Source organism: Salminus brasiliensis, chromosome 12 (assembly GCF_030463535.1).
Source record: "Salminus brasiliensis chromosome 12, fSalBra1.hap2, whole genome shotgun sequence".
Taxonomy (NCBI): domain Eukaryota; kingdom Metazoa; phylum Chordata; class Actinopteri; order Characiformes; family Bryconidae; genus Salminus; species Salminus brasiliensis.
In genome coordinates this window covers 25,390,341-25,413,953 of record NC_132889.1, presented here as the reverse complement: position 1 = coordinate 25,413,953, position 23,613 = coordinate 25,390,341, and the positions used below count along the sequence as shown (strand labels likewise).

Genomic DNA, 23,613 nt, shown 5'->3' with positions numbered 1-23,613 from the left:
CGTTGTGTAAGTTTCGGCCTCACTTCGTAATTTTTCTAACATTTACACTTAGTCTGGGGTTGTTTAAAAGGCAGAAATAATTTATGCAAGTCTAAATTAGTAGTTCAAAGAGTGAAGCAGCATACCATGACACATTCACACACTCACAAAACATCCTACCTTCCGACATAAAGATGGCTCTGACAAAGATAAACTGATTCGTTGAAGCTCGCAGCGTCTTTCAGGACGTGCCTGTAAAAAAAAACACACACACACACAAAACACTACATTTCCCATAGTGCACCGGGCGCGCGGCTGCTCTTCGGCGCTGCGCTGTCACTTCGCCCAGCATCTCCTCCCGAGGAGCAGCCCAGAGGAGGAAAGAGAGCGAAAGGAAAGGCGCTGAAAAATGTGTTTGGGTTCCTCCGCGTTTTCTCTTTTGCGATGAAGGAGAAGCTGTGGGACTGGGCGGACGCCGTCATATGGGCCTTCATTCTCACAGACATGCGGGGTCTGTTTCGCCGGTGGTGTTAACGCAGGAAAATACTCAGAATATACCGATACTAAACACAGAAGATGAAGAAGCAATTCAATCGGATGCGACAGCTCGCCAACCAAACCGTTGGCAGGTAAGAGACCAGCTGAGTCGCTTTCTATTTTGTACAGGAATCGCTTCAAGTTTGAATGGGAAAGCGTGTATGTGTGTGTGTGTGTGTGAGAGAGAGAGAGAGAGAGAGAGAGAATTGGTGTGATTCCAGCGGGGTTGGGGAGAGGAGAGAAGGGGGGCGGGGGTGGACTGCTGTTAGTGATGGCGCAATGCATCCTGGAGTAGAATAGAAAATCATAGCATTGAATAAAAACGTGTATAAAGAAAATAAAACAGGCGCGTGTAGCTTTTAACAACCATGGCTAGGTCTACAACAGCCTAGCCGCGCTTCAGTGCACTGCAGCAGCGCAGCTCCCCCGGTGATTCAGTCCCTTCGGAGCTCCAGGTTCGGGCTGGGTGTTGTATGGCCGCGTACTAAAGGTGCTAACGCTGCAGGGTACTGCGCTGAGGGGAGGTCTGGTTTGCTATAACCGCGCAGAATTCAGCCGCATCGTCTCATGTGCTCGGGTGTCATTATCCTCCATCTGATGCAGACGGATGCAGTGGAGGCGACGTGAGGGGAAAAATGGAACAGGCGCAATGTTTTCATCACGCAGTCATTCTGAGGGGGGGCTGGAGGAGGAGCTGGGTGCAGTAGGTCCAGCAGCAGTATCTGTAGGCCATCAGGCATTGCGTTTGCAGGATGACGTTTCAATGAAGGTGAAGGGAAGGCTCCCATTAAGAGGATGCTGTAACTGCAGGGTCAGCTGTAAATGCCCATAAATGCACATACGGTGGTTGCATAGCTGCATATAGCATTGCAATGTTTTAAAAGGCCTGTCTTCTACATTTGTCTTGTTTCCTTCCTCTGAGATTCACTTATGACCAAAAAGTCATAGTCAGTTTTTACACAACCCCTTTATATTCCCTATAAAGAAGCAAGCAGTCTGTATTTGTACCTGGCTTTACAGATATATGTACAGTGAATACCTCTGTTCTGATTTGCTGCCCTCTTTGTGAGCCTTATTTGAACAGAAGTCCAGTCTGAAACACTCTGTTTAACTTTGAGGCGAATTTTTCTGGGTTAATGCATGCCGAAATGTGACTTAATGTTATGTAGAGTGTTACAAATGCAGTATAAATGATTAAATATTAATAAATACTATATTATTATGTTCATATAAAATATATTTTGGCTCAGTAGTTCAGTGTCACCTGCACATTTCTCTCCTATAGTTCAATAAATGCATTATAACATATCAGTTTGAAAAATCAGTCAGATCTGTCCAGATTATGCATATTATTTATATAAACTCTCAAAATTATTCCTATATCTGGGAATCCTACAAAAATGTAATTTCCATGATATAGCCACGTGATATTTAAACACATTGGTGAACCTTGAGATTGAAATTTTAGGATTGACCTCAGTTGCTTTCATTAAAATTATTATTTGTTGGGTCACATGACTGTCTTGGTTACTGAAGCACCTATAAAACATATCCTGAACATGTGATGCCAACAAACAAGAGTGAATTTCTAATAACAGTAATAACAGTGTAGTAACAAGGGGCCGATATTGTGATAACATGTCAAAAACATATTGTTTAGGCATAGTACAGTTCTTCTAGTGATGCTGTAAGATGACAGTTTGAGGTGTGTGATATGCTGCGGTTGTTGTCATGGCTCAGAGAGAGTGCCGTATGTGACCTTTAACATGCTTGATTAGTGTGTGTCCCATGCCTCCCTCACCCTGGCCCTTGTGGAAGGGAAACAGCTTGCTGTGCAGGAGGGGGGTGCATGGGCCAGGTGTGTTTTGCCCTAGGTGCTGGCATACTGGGGGATGATGACATGCAGTATTGTGGGTCATCGTTTCAAACACCCTGCACTCGTGTAGCGGGTGGTCTAATAGCAGAACGCCCCCCTCCCCCACCCCCCCCCCCCCACCCCCCCTCCTCCTGGCATCGGTGAGTTTGTGGAAACATGGCAACCCTGGTTCCTTTGACCCAGCGCCAGCTTTCTTCCAGGCATTACCCTGTATGTGTGTGTGCGTGTGTGTGTGTGTTTGTGTTTTGAGCTTGTATACCCACATTAGTATTCTCCCCCTCTCTCGGCCGTGTCCAGGGAGCAGTAGCAGTGGCCTGCTGAGGCATTCTGTCCACAGCACCACAGTAATGAGCAACAACATGTTCCCTAAACAGCGCACTGGCCATACTCATTAATAAAAAGGCCAAGGCCATGGAGGCGACACTAGCCTGCGATTAGTTTGGGAATTAGGGGCAGCACCATCCTTTTACTGCATGTTACCAGTATAGTTATGTCTATTAATAACAGCTCAAAATAGCTAGAGGTGTATCAATACACTCAGCATGCAGTATGATACTTGGGTCACAATTTAGTTCTCATGATATATTGAAGAATGTTTGAAGGATGAAGGACTGTATTAAACAGCATACCCATGAGACTAAAACCATCTGTGTCAGATTGATTAGGAAGGCTGAACTGGCAATTAATTAGCGATCATTTTTCTCAATTTCCTCATTTCCAATTCCCACCCACTATCCAGGACTATCCAGGTTGAAAACCAGCATGTGCTTCCTCTGAATTACATAAAGCCAGCCAGCCGCATCTTTTCAAATTTCTGCTAATGCAATATCATTGAACAGCTCAACACACTTTAAGGAGAACACTAACTGCCAGTTCTGTTATAGCAGTTAGTTCTTATATGGCTGCTATAGCTAGCTGTGATGGGGGAGAGGGAGAGCCTAGAGAGTGGGGTCAGTTAGGCTCTCTCGGACTCCCGGCAGCTGATGAATGTGGCATGACCTTGGATCGAACCTGCAATCAGGCGATATCAGGGCCAGCATTTAGATGGCTGTGCCACTCCGGAGTTTGGGTTTGGAGTGTTAAAAATCTTGCATACAGCAGGCAGGAGTCAGGAGTCAGGAGACTGGATGTTTAGCATTGGGGTTTTTCACATGCAGAAAATCATACATGGGCACAGCTTAGTTGATCACAGTCAGTCCAGTCTGATCCAGCCCGACCCAGTCCAGTCTGACCCAGTTCAGTCTAATCCAATCCAGTCTGGTTAGGGATATTTCAGGAAGGCCTTATATACATTGGGAATTGTGGGAGGGGAAAGGATGATGAAGAAGAGAAGTTTAAGGAGGGGTAGGAGGGGGATGAAGGTGAGGCTACTTGGAGTATCAACAGTATCTTAGGCCGAAACCATAAGAAAATAATGTTAGAAAGGGGTATATTTTCTCTCTGGAGGGAGGGTGATGTCATTGTATGTCTCAACCCACAAATACAGTATTACATTTTTATAGACTAATCACATTTTAGATTACATTGCTGAGTCATTTGTTATTTGAAAAAAGAGTAATTTGTGTAAATGATGCTTGTTAACAAACAAAATAACCAGCTAATGTTTAGCTTTTGTCTGACACTAATGTGTCTAAATTAAAATTTAGTGTCTAAACGTGGTGGAATCTTTGAATTTTTAGCCTATTCAAACTAGCTGAGGTTATAATTGGGTAAATAGCAAAGCGCTTTTGTAAGTCGCCCTGGATAAGAGCGTCTGCTAAATGTCATTCATTTTTATGCCCCAGGTGCTATGAAAGTCAAGCATCTACTTTGGAACTACATCACATTTGGCGATTGTCGGGTCCAAGCAAAATGCCCCATTATAGAGCCAGTAAAGCACAGGTTACACTCAGTGTTTTAGACTGCCCTCTGACAGATCTCGAAAGGAAATTACCTAAATTTGCTTAGTTTTTAAACTGTAATCATTTTACAGTAGTGATGGTATTTTAGACTCACAATGCACCAGAGCTGTCACGCTCTGTCATGATGTTTTGTTACACACCTAAGAGCGCAGTCACACGAGCTCTGTTCTCTGTGCTCGTGACCTTGAGGGTTTCCTTTAGCACTGTAGCGACATGATGGATTAGACATGACTCTCGTGCCACTGCTGGCTTGTGTTTCACTTAGCAGTTCCATCTTGTTTTATTTTGGCCCATTTGATTCCATTAAGAAATGGACCACTTCTGACTGATGAAATGTTAGCGGACACATTTGCTCATAATGAACGACACTTTAATCGTATTCTGGTCATTAGCCCAGTGTAGATTCCTGAGAATGCAGGTCAATTGGATTAAGCAACAGACCCACAACTGTGAAAGGAATTACAGAGTTAAAAATATCATATAGCTAATAATAAATACAACTGAACAGCCATCATTTAGCTTTATGCAGATACCATCATGCTAATTGGTGGCTGCTGGTTTCTGTTTCTTGTTAACCGCGTCAGCACAGTTGCAGCATACCGACAGATGCAAAAGGAGCTGTTCAGTCAAAAAAGCTACTGTTTCTCATTTAAAAAAAGTAAAAAAACGAATACCCAATTAGCAGTATGTTAGTGACATCAGGCTATGTAATGTCTAGCTTTTTTTTGCTACATTACTGCGACTAAAAAAGGATCGTTTAGACAAGAGAAGCTAATGCTAATAAAAATCAATAGTGATGCCCCAATCCATGTTTTACTGAATCGGGTATTGGCTATTTTGTTCTCAATCCAGTTAGTTGTCGGCTACTGTTAGCTATATTAGTTTAAGGCTACTGTTAGCTATATTATGTAGAGGCTACTGTTAGCTATATTATGTAGAGGCTACTGTTAGCTATATTAGTTTAAGGCTACTGTTAGCTATTTTAGTTAGAGGCAGCTGTTAGCTATATTAGCTGGAGGCTACTGTTAGCTATATTATGTAGAGGCTACTGTTAGCTATATTAGTTTAAGGCTACTGTTAGCTATTTTATGTAGAGGCTACTGTTAGCTATATTAGTTAGAGGCAGCTGTTAGCTATATTAGTTTAAGGCTACTGTTAGCTATTTTAGTTAGAGGCAGCTGTTAGCTATATTAGCTGGAGGCTACTGTTAGCTATATTAGTTGAAGGCTTCTATTAGCTGTATTAGTTGAAGGCTACTTTTAGCTATACTAATTGAAGGCTTCTGTTAGCTATATTAGTTGAAGGCTACTGTTAGCTATATAAGCTGGAGGCTACTGTTAGCTATATTAGTTAGAGGCTACTGTTAACTATATTAGCTGGAGGCTACTGTTAGCTATATAAGCAGGAGGCTACGGTTAGCTATATTAGTTAGAGACTACTTTTAGCTGTATTAGTTAGAGGCTACTGTTAGCTATATAAGCTGGAGGCTACTGTTAGCTATATTAGTTGAAGGCTACTGTTAGCTATATAAGCTGGAGGCTACTGTTAGCTATATTAGTTAGAGGCTACTGTTAACTATATTAGCTGGAGGCTACGGTTAGCTATATAAGCTGGAGGCTACGGTTAGCTATATTAGTTAGAGGCTACTGTTAGCTATATTAGTTGAAGGCTACTTTTAGCTATATAAGCTGGAGGCTACGGTTAGCTATATTAGTTAGAGGCTACTGTTAGCTATATTAGTTGAAGGCTACTTTTATTAGTTATATATTACTCTTTAACTAGTTTATGTTACTTTGTTAGCCACTTTAACATGTTTGTAAAAGCTTTATAACTGCACGAAATTTCCACTTAAAAAGCTAATGTTGATAATAATAACAAATATGAATAGCTATCATTTTGTGTTATGTTGAAGACATTATAGTAGTTGGAGGCTATTCTGCTTTCTGTTCACTGTTAGCAACATTTTTGTAAAAGGTTTATAATTGAGGAAAAAGGAACTGTTACATAAAAAAGCTAAGTTTGATAATAATAAACAACAAAAAAATCCATTCCATTAGCATTATGTGGACGGCATCATGCTAATTTGTAGCCACTGCAGGATATAGCTAATGTTCGTGCTAAACCTACACTTTAACAAGACTCCAAGCGGTCTAACTGTTAAATGATTGTGGTAAATGATTTTAATAATGGAATTTTAATAGACAATCTAAATATCGAAGTGGGGGAGCTGTTTGCAAATATTTGTATTTACACTTTTACCAAACACATAGCACACACACACACACACACACACACACACACACACAAGCACACACATATCGTCTTTGATTCCTCATAATCTGTAATGTACTGAACATCCTCTCCCACTGTGGAGAAAATTGCTGTCTCCTGCAGAGTGTGTGTGTGTGTCTATGAGAGAGCAAGAAAGTGTGTGTCATTTGCACTGGCTCCCTGTGACCTCATTGGATCTGTATTTGGAGGCCTCTCTCCCATTCATGTGGAACTGTGCTGAACTCGTTCCCTCAGGAAAGGGTGGCAGCGTTCCCTTCGGCCGAAGCAGAAAGTGAAGAGAGCGCTTCTAGAGGATGCCGTGCGTTTCTGGTAGTACAGTGGCGAAGTCAGCAGTTCAAGCTGGGAAACATGTATTTGTGTATGTATTATGATTAATGAGCCCATTTAACAAGCATGTTCACCCATAAGGGCCTCCTCATGTGCTACAAGGAAATTCTTTCCTATGTATCCCACGTTTCAGTCGCTCGATGCTGCAGCTTAGAAAACACTAGATGAATAATGACTGGTAAAGGTTTAATTCATGTTTGTAATAAACAGGGCTGTATGTAACCTGTAGATTGTTTTACTGTGTGATTTGCTCATTGATGTGCCTTAATTATGGTATTATGCAATTTCATTTGTATTCATTAGTTTCTGACCACTGTTGACCTAAAACTGACTACAAAAAGCATGTGTGTAACTGTAACTGTGTGTAGTAAAAGTTGGGCTACAACATCTAACTGTATACCAGCAAGCTGGGCTTACAAATAAACAGAGTAACCTGTGAGTGACTTCAGATTTGTGAAGCATTATCATTGATGTAAGATGTGTCTTTGTCTTAGATTCTGTTTTCTGTTTCTTTTCTGTCTTGAGCATATTCAGTAAACATCCAAAGTGCAGGCTAGAAAAAGTAAGTGAACCCTTGAATTTAATAACCTGTAGTTCCCCCTTTGACAGCAATCACCTCCACCAAAGATTTCCTGTAGCTGCAAATAAAATTTGCTCAATGTTCAGTACGAATTTTGTAATTTTTAAATGTGTTCAGCAGTATTTCTGGGATGCCTTGCATGCACATCACTCTTCAGGTAACGCCACAGCAACAGGATTCCAAAACTTCCCAATCATCCTTTTTTTAACCATTCTTTAGTTGGTTCAGTTGTGTGCTTTAGGTTAATATGTTGTTGCATCATCCAACATCTGTTCAGCTTGAGGTCATGGACTGCTGCACTTACATTCCCCTGTAAAACATGTGTATACACCTCTGAATTCATTGTCCTCTCAGTGACCCCAAGGCACCCAAGTCCAAACATGGCATTAGGCATTTTGTCCCATCTGTCCGTTAACACCCAGGTGGTCTTGAGACAGACACAATGCTGTTTTTGGACAGCATTTGTCAGTATCCAGGTTTTATGTGCTTTTAATTAATGAGCAATACCCTCAACCCCACACTTCCAAACTCATCTTCTTAGTTAAAACCCTTTTTGTCAATTAGCTTTTAGTGAAGCCAATTAGCTTTTAGTGAAGCCATAAGTGAAAATTCACTTACTTTTTCTAGCCTGCACTGTGCATGTTGACCTAATGTACTCAATAAAAGAGGGTTGTTCCATTTTATCAGATGAGAGGACAGATGTGTCTGTCTGGAGTTTACTGTGCTTTAAAATCTTTGTTTTGTGGATTGCTTTTAGAGTTTACAGTTTAGCTAGTTTGCCAGAGAAATATTGCCAATAGAATAGGTCTCTCTGGAGCAGATGAATATTAACCTATTGGTACCATGCCTAATGCCAAGTGTGGACTAGAGGAGTATAAAGCCCTCAGCATTTGAACAGTGGAACTGTGTTCTCTAAAAATGATGGTGCTTAATCCAGTACTTTTAGGATGAGTTAGGGAGTTTGGGATGAGGTTGGATGGTGATCACAGAACATCCTGTCCTCACTAACCCTCTTGTTGCTGAAGGCAGTCAAATCCTCATAGCAATGCTCCAGAATCTAGTAGAATGCCTTCCCTTGTTACCGCTTTGACGGTTATTCCAACCAAAGCAGGATCAACTCTTTCTTTTTAATACCCTTGATTTTGAAAGAAACAAAAAAGGTGCCCCAAAACTTTGTCCGTATAGTGTACTGTATACATTTTGGCTGTTCATGTTTTGGAAAAGTCAGCTGATTAGCTAAGCTTTAATGCTCCCACAAAAACAGGGTTCCAGAAATGAGCTGAATTAATACAGTATGTAGTGATAATATAATGTATAAATATATATGTAGAGCTGGGCAATATGACGATATTTTATCATATCATGATAAATGTTGTTATTGTGATAACCATACGCTTTTCTAAGCATATCAGTGACATTCTTAGTGCTTAATAAACACTGATCAGCTACAGGTTTCATTACCAACAGTGTAATTAGACTGGTTTAACTTCATGGAGTGCAGCAAATGTTAAATATGAATCACTGTATTCAGTCTGGGAGAGTATCTGAATAGTAGTTTATAAGAATCTGTCTCTACTGATGCTTTTTAGTCTGTGATTACATGTATTGTGAAAAAAAGTCTGTGATATAGTATTTTTACCATATCGCCCAACACTATCTGTTTGTTTTATAAGGCAAGGCCTTTTAAGTAAATTACCAAGAAAATCTCTGTGTACTGCATTTCTGCCCCATCTTGGACGCAAATGCAGCAGACGCCGAGCCTCAGTAACAGTATCGTTCAGCTATATTTAATATAAGTCACGGGGACAGTATCTTTTTTCAGCCATTACGCCACCTCTCTCGCTCTGCAGTGGCCCAGTTTTTCATTAGCTGGGAAAGGCTTCTGTGAAAACCTCTCTTCTCTTGCTTCTGTCCTTCATCCTTTTCTATTTTCTCATCTTTTCTCATTTCTTCTCGATTCTTCTCTCCTCATTTCTCTTTTCCTTTTCTATCTCCTCTATTTACATCTTCTCCTCTCCTCTCCTCCTACACTGTGGGCTCTCAGGTGTGCTGTGTCAGCAACTTACAGTCTTTTTTACGTACTGGTGGGCTCCTTTTGTATGTCATTACTGCTAAGAGGCATTCAGCCCCTGCAATGGGTCCGCCCAGAGAGCACACACAGTTTAGCTCAATCGACGACACAAACGATCTGAATCACCAGCAGGCCATCACTTACCTGCACAGTGTGTCTGTGATGATCAGATTGATCAGTGAGGTTTTTCAGCATATTACACAAACTGTTTAGTTTGGAAACACTGGGTGCTGGATGCCAAGACCTAGATTTATCCTAAACCTAGGCTAAGAAACTGGCATTTTAAGTTCAGTGTAGTCTAAGGTTAGACTTATCCAGGGCACAGACTGGCCCTGAGTCTTTATTATTCAGCTTCAGGTTTCAGCTGAAAGCGCCCGGGACACAGCTCTGATGCATCAGCTAGCAGACTCCTATGCCGGCCAGCATCACACTGAAGCGATGTGGGGACAGCCAACTTACCCAGAGCGAACAAGGCCAATTGTGCTCTCTCTGGCTCCGGCTGCTGACAGCGATGATTCTTTCTTTCTGAAGGAACGCTAAATCCAGTCCGAAAAAAAAGGGTCTCTTTGGCTTTCACACTACTAAGCCCCATTGCTTTGATGGTTCACATTTGTGTGGTAAAAGTGATCCGTATCTGTATTTAGTGAAATCGAATCAGCTCTGAAATGACCTGCATGTGCACATCCAAATCAATAGGGTCATGGGAATAAATCCCAAACATCTTCATCCCTCCTAGTGCCTTCTGTGAGTCATCTGTGAGGTCCTGTAGGCATCTGTGCATGGGGACTGACTTACCAATGGCTCTTTGTTAGACCTATATATCTAGGGCTGGGCGATATGGTAAAAATACTTCAAAAATCACTTTTTTAGCACAATAATGTAATCACAGACTAAAAACATTAGCAACAGATCCTTAAAAACTATTATTCAGATACTCTCCCATACTGGATACAGTGAGTTTTATTCAACATCTGCTGCTCCTTATCTGATTAAACCAGTCTAATTACACTGTTTGTAATGAAACATGCAGCTGATCAGGGTTTAAGCACTAGCAGTATCCTTGACATGCTTAGGAAAGCATATTGTTATCACGATACGACAAAATATCATCATATTGCCCAGCTCTATTTATATCACAAATGAGGTAGTGCTCTATGTATGAAGTAGGGAGCCATTTGAGCCTAATTTAAGTAGCTAAAGTCATTGAAGATATGGTATCAGCTGTTCATTATTAGAGCAATTAGAACAATAAATATTGGAATTTATTGCAAAATCCATGTACGTGCACAAGCACAGTGTTGATGCTGTGCACTTCCATGGGTCCTTTGAAATCAAACTACACTGGTGAACCGTAGGGAATGATTGGCTCTTCAGGTTGTAAAGCTTCGCAACGTTGCATGAATATTAGTTTTGTGCATTTGTGCATTATACCACAGGGTTTTTTTGTTTGTTTTTTTATTTGAACAATTTGAACACCACAGGGGAAAAGAACAGCTCAGTCATTTAAAATGGGTTATCCAGTAATGACCTCAGATTATGACCTCAGTAATGAACTCAGTGTATTTTAGCTTGTATGAAAGGAAGCACTGTGGCATGCTTGTATAGCCAAGATCCAGCATTACAGAGTGAGGTGAAGAACATCCAGGCCTTTAGTTACAGAACCTTCTAGCGTGTCCTCTAGGAATACCTCCCATTCCCCTCCCATCCGCTACACTGCGCACACACACACACACTCAGTCTCTCTCTCTTTCTCTCTCTCTCTCTCTCTCTCTCTCTCTCTCTCACACACACACACAAACACACCCTTGCAGAGCCTTGGCCTTTTAAAATAATACTCGTTGTTGTGTGGTAATGTTTTTTTTCTTTAAGCAATTAGGGCTGGCCCTCCGAGGCTGAGTCTGGCCGTGAGAGTGGAGGCATTTGGAGGCTGCAAGAGGTCTCCTCCATCCTCCTCCTCCTGGGTTTGGCTCAGAGCAGACATAGAAAAGAGCTGGAGCATGGGAGTTAGGAAATGCACTTATGCGTCATGATCATCATTTTTGACCTGAAGGTGGAAAAACGATTTTAAAATGTTTTATTTTTGTAATTGATTATAATCAGTCCTTTTTATCAGCAAAGCAAAGGTGGGTGTGGCTTAAAGCAGAAGCAATAGAGAACAGTAGTTTGAATCTGGTTGGCCTTTCATGTTCCTTACCCTTACCTAGTTATCAGTGGGAACTGGAAATAACTGAGGTATATACACCGATCAGCCATAATAGTAGCACCACCTGCCTAATATTGAGTAGGTCCCCCTCGGGCTGCCACAAGACCTCTGAAGGCATCCTGTGGTATCTGGCACTTGACAATTGAAGATTCTTTAAGTCCTGTAAGTTGTGAGGTGGTGCCTCCATCGATCGCATCAGTGAGCCTTATGTGCCCATGACCCTATCACTGGTTCACCAACTGTCCTTTTTTGGACCACTTTTGGTAGACACTGACCATTGCATACTAGAATGACCGCATAAGACCTGCCTGGTGTTTTGGATATGTTATGACCCAGCTGTCTAGACACAATTTGGTCCTTGTCAAAGTGGCTCAAATTCTTATGCTTGCCTATTTCTACTTCAAGAGCTGGATGCTACCTTAACGTTGCCAGGCAAATGTAATAATACAACATCGTTCAGGGCTTTTGTAATGCTCCTTGTATTGTCTCTCAAGATGAAATCTTCTAAAATCAGCTGTTGTAAAATCAGCCATGTTAAAAACGCTGAGTATGAGCTGCTATAGCCCATAAATTTCCTTGCAGAACTGCACTGTTTAGCTCAGTGTCGTTAGTGGTGTTTGCTAGCTCTGCTGATAAACACTATACTGGGCTGAGTGATGCACTCTCAACTGGTGTATTTGGTTAGTTGCGTTAAAATTCTCTACTCTGTTTCCTCCATATTCTAATAATATTAGAGTTTGAGACAGATACTGTAAAAAAACACAGCACACAGAGCGGGGATTTCAACACTTTCTTTAACTACTCCAAGGCTCATTACACACTAAGGCGTATTACTCAGTAATTACAGGGACTTTTGTGCAAACTGGAGGGACTGTTCTTTAGTAATAGAAGTTTGTAAGAACACTTTTGGCCTGGCTGTGGGCCATAGACATTTTAAGTATTGCCATCTAGCGACTGAGTGAGGAACCAGCAGTCAGGACCAGCAAAATTGTTGAACAATTCCCAAACGTATATTTGGGCTAAAAATTGCCGCTGGAGTGGATTGCAGTGGAAATGGCACAGCGATCCTTCATAACATCTCGCATAACAGCCAAGAGTCTGCAGAAGTGGTTGACACTCACCCCCCTGGGACTGTTAGGATGGGAGGGGAAAGCGCAGGGAGGTGAGGATGAGCTGTGTGTGGGGGTGTGTTGAGTACACAGAGATATTGTGAACATGTGTCCCTTGGTGCTGATAACTGTCTGAACAATGCTGCACTGATAGATGCTTATGGTGATAGATGCTTTCCAAGTTTTTAATTCTTTGTCTGGCATGTCACTGACCACACTGACCACCACTAACCACATTATAAGGACTTCAAACACTATTATTACTGTGTTATCCGAGAATAAAAAATGTACCGTGAGGTCACAACCTTCACTCTCTTAGTATTTAACAGGTCCTGTTCATCTTAATCTTAGATTGTCATGATTTTAGAAAGTATCCAGTGTTAAGGTTTATTCAGAATATGAGCTGTCAAGTATATTGAATAAAAAAAAAAGTTATTTTTAAAGGGCTCATATCCTACATTTATTTTATGAACCAAAAACATTTTTCATCCCTCAGAATAAATCCTTTTGTAACTTCCGTAACCCCAGCAGACGTAAGACCCCAGCATAAGTCCTCCGGTCATATCCGCAGCATACTGTTGCTCTGCTTGTTTAAGCTCCAAATGTTTTAAGGAAGTACATTTCTATTATGTCTGTTTCTTGTTACCTCACTATAACCTGTTAAACCCTAGGTTAATGGTTCAGTTATTATCCCTAGAGTGAAAACTGTTGTGCAGCTGTATAGTTTACCGGATTATGTGGAGTCCCACAGGGTTCTATTTTAGCGCATAATAAACTGTTGTAAATTATGACAGTAATCAAGCGTGGGCTTGCATACAGATTTTAAAGGATTTAAGGGGTTAACCTGTCTGCAATTTAAGACATGGTGAAAAAAAAAGCATGGCTGCACCCATGAAGCTGTAGTTATTTAGCAGCTTCTTATAAGAATTGTTCTTTCCACCTTCAGTGGTACAGAAGTTACAGGCAGTAGAATGTCACTGCAGCACTATTTCAGTGCTATTTCAGGGTATTCCCTATTTCCTATTGTGAATGGACAGAGTAATAGGCAACAGACAGAACAGATAATAGGCTATTTTTGATGCTTAATTTTCAAATATGGACTATATAGTCTTTTACATCCTATATCAAGCTTTCTTGTTTAAAAATAAGGTGAAGACAGTTAGATTCTTCATGATGTTGACAAGTGGGACCTATTTACAGTCTTTTCAGTAGAGGGTAGGGCTGTGTAATGGCAAAACCTGGCGATACGATCCGTATTATGATAGAGGGGTTATGATTCAATATAGTTCTGAAAACATAATGTCATGATACTTTGATATATGAATATTTTCCTACATCCCTTAGAGTAAACATTAAAACAAGCTTTTTGTTTTACTTAATAGCTGGAGAGTGTTATTTTGGCCATTGGTAATTATCACAGTCAGTGGTAATTTTGAGTTTATTCTGTTCAGCTTAATATAACACATTTTTACACCCCCAGTGTGTATGTTTGCTGTTTGCTCTCATACAGCAGGTCGATCACTTAACAGTGGGGAATCCTGAGCCGTGCTGCTCTTCTCTCCAGCATGCTCAGCCTCAGTCACACATGCTCTCTGTCAAGGACAGCTGTGCGGAGATCTGAATCAGGATGTCCTTGAGAACCAGTTAGGCTGAATCAATCAGCAGGCCAGTGCAGTGCACGTCTGCACACACACACATACACACACCTACTGCTGGATGGTGCTGTTAAGCTGACTCGTCCCTTTTCCCATCACACATCTGGAGCACCGAACGGACAAAAGCTCCACATCGCTCTCGGCAGAGTTAACTGCTGCACTCGATGGCCTCAAGATCACTACAGACACTCAATAGTTCTGGTTGTTCCTGACCACAGAATGATGTAATGATTGACCAGGCTCCAGACTTTGTCCATTTAGGTTTCCTAAGTCGTGCTGCTGCAGGTACGGTATCAATCAAGAAGAGGTAAAAGGGGCTGAAAATATATGGAAGAGTGAGAATAGCCTTGAGTGGCTAATGGAGGAGGGTGAGGGCTGCATGAGTCACTTTCACCTGAACCCCTTTATCACGTCTCTTACTAAATCTGCCTTCTTTCACCTCCTCAGTATTTCCTGTCTTCGCTCTTTCCAGAGTATTGAAGGTGATAAAACACTACTGCAAGTCTTCTTTCCTTCCAAGCCTGCTCTTAGCCTTCTATCTCCATTTTTTAAACTTTCAAATTCAACTGACAAATCAGAGGACCCTATGCAGGTTCCTTATAGGGGAGGTGAAATGCTAGTCGTCATAACAGATAAGAATTTGAAATGAGGCTGGATTACATTTCGATATCAAGCACTGTGCATCGTATTTGCTCAGAATTGCTCTCTGGAATCAAAGAGGTCTTTATGGTCCATGACTTGGATTCATGCAAGACCAAGGTATTTTTGCTTTGGCCTTAGTACAGAAGAAAATAAGTCCTTCAGACAAAACTAAAGGTGTAGTATAGAAATCATTCAGATTCAGTAAGATTTTCAGTTTAACCAGTGCACTATATGGACAAAAGTATTGGGACACATGCTCATTCATAGTTTCTTCCTGAATTAGGGTATTTAAAAAGTAGTTTGTCAACTTTCCAGGAAAGGGTTTCTTAGAGGTTGAAGCATTGCTGTGAGGACTTGATTGCATTCAGCGACAAGAGCTTTAGTAAAGGTTAGGCTGCTGGATGATCACCACCATTCAATCCAAAAGTATATGGAGCACCATCGTTCCAGAGAACACAGTTGCACTGCTCCACAGCTCAATGCTGGGGGGCTTCATACCCCTCTTGCCCATGACTGGCATCTGTGTCAGCAACGGGTGCACCTTAAAGTAACTGCATGCGTTTCTTAGAAGTGGTGTCTACAAACATTTTGACATATAGTGTATACTGGTATTTTTGGGCAAGGGAAAAGGCGCTGCATATGTAAAATATGATAATTACAGTTACTTTGATCTATCAAATAATTAATAGTATTTACAGCATGACAGTGTATTGTAAATGCCTGCCATCATCATCTGACTAATGACTGCTTCCTGTGAACAGGGAAAAAAAAAAAATGCCCCCTCTCATTTGGTAGACGTTGGTTTTCACTTTCTTTTCCCTACAAATCAGTATTCAGAAAGCATTGCTGAATAGAAGTGCGTCACCATCAGGTAGAACCTGACCCTGGACCAGCAACCTTTCCAAGATGATTTGTGAATGCCACTCCTAGTCTGTTTCTACAATTCAATTATTTTTGCCTCACTGTCATGAATTACATTGTCTAAACCTTTATCTCAGGCTGTCATGGGCAGAGGAATGTCTGATTTGGTTGCCTAGTAACCATGCTCCCCGTTTTTAAAAGTAATACTCTGCTCTTCTGCTGCCTGCCGCCTACAGTTATTGATAATTACAGCCTGTTATTTCCAAAAGGTGGAAAGAGGAGTTAGGAAATATGCGAATTTGGGCTAAACCACAATATCTGATACATAATACCTCTATAATATATTCACACATATATATATATATATATATGCCCACATTCTGTATATATTGTGTTTATTGTACATTCTGCACTTGTTGCTTATTGCACTTCTGGTTAGATGCTAAACTACATTTCGTTGCCTTGTGGTTGTACATGAAGGACCTGAATACATTTCAGAAACTGGTCTTACTTGTCATTCTAGCAAATTAGTTCTCCCCGATTTTGTAGGGGGATCGAGTGAGTGACAGTTGTGACGGATGCTGTGGGCTTTAGGGAGAGCTCTGGTGTCAGGTACACCTCCGCCTGGATGATTGCTTGCAGAGTGTACACCAAAAATAAACTCCTTTTAGAAGGTGTGTAACAGTATACTCAGCTCATGAGCTGATTTAATTAACTGAGTTCACAAGTCAGTATTCTCCTGATATTTTGAACACAAATGGAATGCAATGGTCCTGGTAGGTGTTAAGTTGAGGGTGGGACTGTGATGATGGGTGTTGAATGTGCTGCAATGTGTTAAGTTGAAGCTGGGAGTGTGATGAAGGGTGTTGAATGTGCTGGTAGGCTTTAAGTTGAGTGTAGGAGTGTAATGAAGGGTGTTGAATGTGCTGGTGGGTGTTAAGTTGAAGGTAGGAGTGTGATGAAGGGTGTTGAATGTGATGGTGGGTGTTAAGTTGAAGGTGGGAGTGTGATGAAGGGTGTTGAATGTGCTGGTGGGTGTTAAGTTGAAGGTGGGAGTGTGATGAAGGGTGTTGAATGTGCTGGTGGGTGTTAAGTTGAAGGTAGGAGTGTGATGAAGGGTGTTGAATGTGATGGTGGGTGTTAAGTTAAAGGTAGGAGTGTGATGAAGGGTGTTGAATGTGCTGGTATGTGTTAAGTTGAGGGTGGGAGTGTGATGAAGGGTGTTGAATGTGTTGGTGGGTGTTAAGTTGAAGGTGGGAGTGTGATGAAGGGTGTTGAATGTGCTGGTGGGTGTTACGTTGAAGGTAGGAGTGTGATGAAGGATGTTGAATGTGCTGGTATGTGTTAAGTTGAGGGTGGGAGTGTGATAAAGGGTGTTGAATGTGCTGGTGGGTGTTAAGTTGAAGGTGGGAGTGTGATGAAGGGTGTTGAATGTGCTGGTATGTGTTAAGTTGAGGGTGGGAGTGTGATAAAGGGTGTTGAATGTGTTGGTGGGTGTTAAGTTGAAGGTAGGAGTGTGATGAAGGGTGTTGAATGTGTTGGTAGGTGTTCAGTTGAAGGTGGGAGTGTGATGAAGGGTGTTGAATGTGCTGGTATGTGTTAAGTTGAGGGTGGGAGTGTGATAAAGGGTGTTGAATGTGCTGGTGGGTGTTAAGTTGAAGGTGGGAGTGTGATGAAGGGTGTTGAATGTGCTGGTGGGTGTTAAGTTGAGGATGGGAGTGTGATGAAGGGTGTTGAATGTGCTGGTATGTGTTAAGTTGAAGGTAGGAGTGTGATGAAGGGTGTTGAATGTGTTGGTATGTGTTAAGTTGAAGGTAGGAGTGTGATGAAGGGTGTTGAATGTGTTGGTGGGTGTTAAGTTGAAGGTAGGAGTGTGATGAAGGGTGTTGAATGTGTTGGTAGGTGTTCAGTTGAAGGTGGGAGTGTGATGAAGGGTGTTGAATGTGCTGGTATGTGTTAAGTTGAAGGTGGGAGTGTGATGAAGGGTGTTGAATGTGCTGGTAGGTGTTCAGTTGAAGGTGGGAGTGTGATGAAGGGTGTTGAATGTGCTGGTATGTGTTAAGTTGAAGGTGGGAGTGTGATGAAGGGTGTTGAATGTGCTGGTGGGTGTTGAGTTAAGACTATGAGTGCAATGAAAGGCTGTGAATGTGCTGGTGTGTGAAATTGAAACTGGACATGTGATGAGGGGCTTTGAATGTACTGGTAGGTGTTCGGTTGATGAATGGTATTGAGTGTTAGGTGTGTGTCAGTAAAACTATTTTAAATAATTTCACTGTGAAACTAATATGAGGGGGAGGAATTAAGGTGGGGGCTCATTTAAGGGCTGGGGAATTTAGTAATGGAAGTAGGCAGTAATTCATCAGTATGGTGTTTTTGGTGTGGAGCTCTCAACATGTTTGGCGGTCAGTTTCACAGTTTGGCAGCCTAAAAGAAGAGCACATGCCAGCTTTGTTAGGGATGGTGCAAATAGAGTTGGCTGACTTAGATAGCTTGTAGACAACTAATAGAACATGTCTTTAGTGCACTAGGAGGTTGAACCGTATCACGTTTATGGACTAGTAAAAGTAGGAAACCTCGCCTTTCACAGCTAATTTGTTTGCTAAAGTCTGCACCAGAGTTTGGGCATTTGGGACTTTGTGTCTTTTTCATTTAGCTGGTTTTACACTGCACCGGCTAGAGTGCACAAATTATACTTGTGGGTGTTCATTGATTTGTACATGTGTAGTTACTGGGACCCAGGCTGTTACACCCCACTTGTTACAACCCACCTTAATCTCACATGGGTCCAATCTAGGCCTCATGTGCAGTGTATAACCCAGATGAGGCCCATGTTTAACCCATGGTCCTATCACTGACCCTGTTTGCACCCTTGTATCACATGTTTAATATGACTAATTAGCTCTCAAGATCAGCTCAGTTAGAGAAATAATGGCTGGATAAAAATAATAAACTTGAATATAATTCAAATGTTATTTCTTGAAATAGCTACTACATCCAGCAATCTGTCGAGATTGCTGGATGATTGCTGCATCTCTACACACATGCACACACACAGTTGACATCTAGCGAGCTGGGTTCAGTCACACAGGTATCTGCAACAGCTTGCGAAGTTGAAAAGGCTTTGAACAAAAAAGCAAGCATGTTGGAAAAGGCAAGAGGTCAAACCAGAGTGACCATCGGTGTAGCTTTCCAACAGTGGCAAAACCTGAGAGAGATGAAAGGCCTGAAGGTGGCCACCGAAGTTGCTAGTTCTGCGTTGGATGGGTGGTTTGTTTAGTGCATGGGAGAATTAGTTCTTTTCCTGTAGCCAATGTAGCTAGCTGCTTATGTCAGTATGTTATGTATTAGTCAAATGCTAATATTAGCTAAGCTGTGTGTGTTAGCTAGCTAACTGTGTTTATGTTGTATGTACTCTGTGTGTGTACATGTTCAACATTCTAGCTTAGAGCATGTGGTGTTTGATCTAATTTATCTATTAGCCTGAATTGTGGGCAGTGGTGGCTCAGCGGTTAGAGTTCCCGGCTATTGATGACAGGGCTGTGGGTTCGATACCTGGGCTCGGGCAAGCTTCTACTGTTGGGCCCTTGAGCAAGGCCCTTCACCCTCTTTGCTCCCTGAGCATGGCAGCGATTACTGGTGTGTATCACTGTGTGCTCACTTTTGGATGGGTTAAAGGCTGAAGACAAATTCGATCTGTGTCTAACACTATTGGTGAATATGCTTGTGTTTTCTGTATTGTTTCTGAACTGGACATATGAGGTGATGTAGCTTGCCAGCTTATTAGTGTTTATTAGTGTAGCATGATTTTTTTGGTGTTTTTGAGTTTTGGGGGTGGGGATTTATGTTGCATGTGTCACTGTCAGACTCCATTTTTGCTAGGAAATGAATCAAATCCGACATTCAGAACCTCTAATTGACATAATCCTGCCCATTGTTATAAAATCTACATTTGTAGATCTACATCCTGTAAATACATCTGTTCCCCACTGCATGTGTTTATGTACAGTCCCTTTAAAAACATACTACGGCATGTGTAGTCATGTGGATCCACCCTGTCCAGTCTGCAACATGTAAGCAACATGGAGGAGAATGTTTTTGACATAATATCTGGCACCTGTTCTTGACATTGTGCCAGTTTCATGATGAACTGACCAATAAAAATGCTCCAAAAAGGGTGGCCACGATAGACGAGGATCGCTGGTTTAAATTCTGAGTCATGCTGCTTGCCATCAGCAGCTAGAGTGTTTTATTTGATATTGATTTCTTTATGATTAATTGTTTTGTCTATTTATATGTAACTAGTCAGTTGATGCTGGACCAAAATATGTTTTCGGGATAGACGCAGCGCTATTAGTGTGTGTGCCCCTTGCAGTTATTCTTATACTTAACAGAGTGGTGACCTAGTTTACTGGACAACTAAGTGGGTTTTACTGTTTTAGAGGCCTTGTCTCATTCTCCCCGTCCTTCCTTCAGCACTGACATGATGGAGAACAGCTTCCCTGAATTCTTCGCCGGGCTTCATGTCTGATTGTTTGAAATATGTCCTCTGTGGAGAAATTTATTTTAAAAGCAGGTCTTGCATGAAAATGCCTCCCAGTTCCACACCAACGCTCCAGGCCTGCCTCTCCACCTCTCTCTCTATCTCTCTTGCTCTCTTGCACTCTTTCACTCTCTTTTTGCCTCTCTCTCTCTCCACCCTCTATGTCTGCCTTACCCCCTCCATGTCTATCTCTCTTTCTCACTTTCTCTCTGCCCCCTCTCTTTCTCACTCTCTTACTCTCTGTCTCTCGCTCTCTCTTTCTCACAGTGTGATCAGGATGTAGCAGCTCTGTCTGTGTGTATATGTGTTTGAGCACTAGTGTGTGTGTGGGTGTATTGGCACAGTGGGATGGGCCTGCATGAGCACAGTCTCTCCAGGTCAGATCAGCTCTGCTGGGGTCTGCTGTGTGGAGGAGGAGGAGCGGTTTGACCAGCCTGTTTGCTCCGCTCCACTCGACTCTCCAGCTTCTGTTTTAGTCATATTTTATTATGCACACGGCCATTATGCACATGTTCACAACTGCACTCTGCTTAGAGGTCAGACAACAGGCTGAACACGTCCAGGATCAAAGTGAGAAATATAGGCGAATATTACAGACAGCAAGATGCTGGCTTGGATATCAGGAGGGGGAAAAAAGTGCAAACCCAATCCAAATTCATGACAAATATTCAGCACATATATTTCAGGACTGTGATGTTTCCCACATTTCACAATGTGATAGGTGGCTCATGACCACTGGTGTGCAGAAATAGCCCAAAAAATCAGATGGGAATTCAGTGGAGGGCAGAAGTCATTACATTTAGCTAAGGACAGCACTAAAAATCTATTTTTTGTTGTGATTTATTTATTATTTGTGGTGACAGAATGGATTATGCGGGTAGCAGGAGCGTGCAGAGATTGGTGGCAGACAGTGGTTGATTTTGTATTGATAAAAGCTCGACTGCTAGGTAGCTGGGTTTTCTTCAGATCCCACTGTTCTGACTTCATAAAAAGTCAACTTTTCTTTTACTGAGATTTGGTCTGAGTAAAACATTTGGTGGTGTCATTTTTATACTATGACAGTTTTCCTAAAATTTGAGGGTCTTGCTTAGAGTAATGCAATATATTGAACTGTAACTAGGATTGGGTACCAAAGTCGGTACATTTAAGGGTACAGACCAAATTACATTGGTACTACAGAGTACCGATTCATGTGTGAATCTATCTGTGCCAAATTTCGGTTCAAGCGTAACACACAGTCAGGGCACTGGCCCAAACGGGTGCTCTCTGGCATGGAGGAAGTGTAACTCAACCATTCAGCTGAACAACAAATTCCAAAACATACATGTGCACATCTGCTCTGGGTTCGGCATGCCGCTAACTGCAGTATGTAACATTGGAGAAGCGAGCAGGAAAACGCTTGTGGGAAGAATGCGAAACTCAAGTCATATTTGTACAAGTATTTTTAAACAGGAAATAAATAGTAGTCCTGTATCCAGTGTGTCTTTTTTCACTTGTTGGTACAACGTGAATCTGGCAGTTTCATGAAGAACGGACCAATACTTCTCCTGTAAAGTTGCCACAAAGTTTTTGCGTGACAACAACAAAATATTGGATTTATGTTGGTGATGCATCAATCGAAATGTGGGGTGATGCTGGCGTTTGATATAAATGATGTACATACATGCTCATGGCAATACTAATACATAAACCAGCATTTAAATTGGAAATTGGAAGTGTATATAATAAGTATATAATAGCTCTTTAGAAATCATGTCTGCTGATGTTAAGGATTCTGATATGATCGTTCATCCCTGACTGCCGTTCGTAGATCATTTTATTCTACTATACAGAGCATTGTTACAAGACTGCCTTAGTCAAGTTCATAATGATGAAACTTTAGTACATATTAGCATGATCTCATTTACATAATGCTAAGTGGCCTCCTGCTAGCTAACAGTGTTGACAATTTTGGATGTACTCTTTTGTAAGTGCTTTTGGAAGCATCCTTACCTAAGCATTTTCCGTAAATCTGTACTCATGACCTAATTAGCCAGAGTTATTTCTGCATAACTAGCTTATCAAATCAAATCAAATTTGATTTGTCACATACATAGTAATTCACAGTATAACTTGCAGTGAAATGCTTTTTTGACAGTCTGCAGACATCAAAGCTATTCAATAAAGATCTAAATTTAAACTTAAATTTAAACTTAAACTAACTTAACTTAATGAAATAAAGTGCAAAAGTGCAAATTAAAATAAATGAAATAAAAGTTACATTTAAGTTAAATTTAAATTAAAAAATAAAAATATAGAAATAAAAGAAGCAAGAAAATATACAGATGGAATAGTGCGTGTCTGTATATATATATATATATATATATATATATATATATATATATATATACATACATTTGTACATATTTATCTGTATGTGAGTATATGTGTGAGTTAAAAAGAAATATTTGCTTAATGCCTCACACCATGTAACCACCTAATGAATAAGTAGATGCGGCTTCGACATCTGACTGCTAATGTGTTGTTGATGTATATAAAGCAATAATGTGTTTTGTGGCAGCGCAGCCCAATGGTGTGTCAGCTGAGAGGCTACAGCAAATTCTACAGCAGAACTGGCCTGTGTGTGTTTCATCAGTGCGGATGTGTAATGTCATCACTGCCGCGCAATAACCTTGTATATGGTGACTGAGCCAATAAAAATGCTCTTCAAAATGACTTGAAATAAAGTTTTTTACATAAATTTCTATTGAAAGCTTAAAAGGTTTTTTTCCTCTCCCATAAAATTCCCATTTTGGAGATACAGGGTTTAGCATGATAGCGACTATATGCAATGTGTACTGTAAAATGTTATCGGCCGCAGTTCATGCTCACCAGGTGCTGCACGTGTATGAGAGATAGAGAGCGAGAGCGAGAGCGAGAGAGAGACGTGACAGATGGTTTTTTGAGACCGGGTGATTTTTCCTGGCTTCTCGGAATTCCGCCCGCAGGCCTGCTAACACAGCTCTCGATATTTACCTGTAATGAAGTTCATATTCAGCAT

At 41.3% G+C, this 23,613-nt stretch overlaps 1 protein-coding gene across 10 annotated transcripts in view; it reads left to right on the top strand.

Annotated features, from left to right (window-relative positions):
- Positions 1–284: 284 nt before the first annotated feature.
- Positions 285–23,613, top strand: part of arhgap44a (Rho GTPase activating protein 44a) — a 67,754-nt gene continuing 44,425 nt past the window's right edge. For all 10 annotated transcript variants that reach the window (XM_072694388.1, XM_072694380.1, XM_072694387.1 and 7 more), the window contains exon 1: positions 285–608. In XM_072694388.1, the coding sequence (XP_072550489.1) occupies positions 556–608 (53 nt within the window). In that variant the 5' untranslated portion in view covers positions 285–555. The remainder of the gene's footprint in view (positions 609–23,613) is intronic.